We start from the raw sequence: 1,272 nt of genomic DNA, 5'->3' as shown, positions 1-1,272 counted from the left end.
CTCTCTTGTAGTGCAGTCCCTGGGAATGACAATTACATGCAGGAGGGAAAATAAAGTTTGCAACCTTACTTTCATGCATTGAGAAATCTCATTTTGTTTGACTTGGCTTAGCAGGTATTGTGCCTGAAAAATGAATCAGGTTGCAGCATGAAATAACCTGCTTATCTGTGTGCTAATGTATCCTGTGGTGCACTCCACCGAGAGTTATAACCCGAACACAATCTCAGATAAGTCCAAGATCCTCAAATATTGGCAAAGTGGATGACGATCGCAGCACCTGACTCCAGTATATCTCCGCAACAATTTGGCAAACCCTCTTGCTGTATCAGACTACTGCTAAATGCTGTCGCTGCTCTCTTAAAAGAGCTCAGCCATTTTGGGACAGCAAAGATTAACTGCCAGGGAGCCAGTGTTTTGATCTGGAGTTGGCAAACAGCAACGACTGCACGCTGGCTCGAAAACACAAGTTCCGAGTCGTAAGACAAACACTCTCGCAGTCCCAAGCCTACAAAAACAAATGGGCCCTGCTTTGTTGAGCGATGGGGCACGGGAACAAAGCATGCTGGGGTACATTAGCTCACCTCCTGAACAGCTGGAAGTGAGGCAGGGGTGATGTCATAATGGAAGATTGGCCCCAGACCCAGCGGAACACTGCGTCCTCCTGGCGGGCCCCAGGATGGGGTTCCGTGCTCCTCTGTAGGCTTCACAGCAGGCTGCCCTGGTGCTGTAGGTGCAGTTCATAGAAGTACAAAGAGTAGAATGGACATATATGAACATATAATGATTTTTTTTAATGCACACAACTTCTTACTTTGCTAGGGACCTTGATTATGTTGATTGGTATGCACGTACTTATGCTCATGATTGATTTAGTGGTAAAGGGAAAGTTTGCACATCCCACTAAACAGTGTTCCTGTGGCTCAACTGGTAGAGCAAGGCGAAAACACACATACTGATGAAAATATATATCTGTATTCTAAGTAGCTTTGAGTAAAAGCGTCTGCTAAATTAATATACGTACATAAATGTTAAAAACGTGTCATTGACGTGCCCATCTGTGAAATGTTTTCCTTTTTTCTTGTTTGGCATAATGGTTCTAGGAATAGGAATGGACGTTCTACTAACTCTCTAACTCTATGGTTCAGACCTCCAGACGGCCTCTGGAGACTAAAAGCACCTGTGACCTGCGACTCCATTTAAAAATTCCATGGCAACAGCTCAAGCTAAGGATGGGGAACATCTGCTTCATGTGACCTCTTCCGTCAGCTTTAA

At 44.7% G+C, this 1,272-nt stretch overlaps 1 protein-coding gene across 1 annotated transcript in view; it reads right to left on the bottom strand.

The window, feature by feature from the left end:
• The window catches only part of trim44 (tripartite motif containing 44), a gene marked incomplete at its 5' end in the record, with an annotated part of 15,757 nt that extends 15,016 nt beyond the window's left edge, over positions 1-741 (bottom strand). The window contains one exon of the mRNA XM_080842648.1: positions 641-741. Within this exon, the coding sequence (XP_080698774.1) occupies positions 641-741 (101 nt within the window). The remainder of the gene's footprint in view (positions 1-640) is intronic.
• Positions 742-1,272: the final 531 nt, after the last annotated feature.

This window comes from Sprattus sprattus, assembly GCF_963457725.1.
Source record: "Sprattus sprattus genome assembly, chromosome: 7".
NCBI lineage: Eukaryota > Metazoa > Chordata > Actinopteri > Clupeiformes > Clupeidae > Sprattus > Sprattus sprattus.
This window is presented reverse-complemented; position numbering and strand designations above follow the sequence as displayed.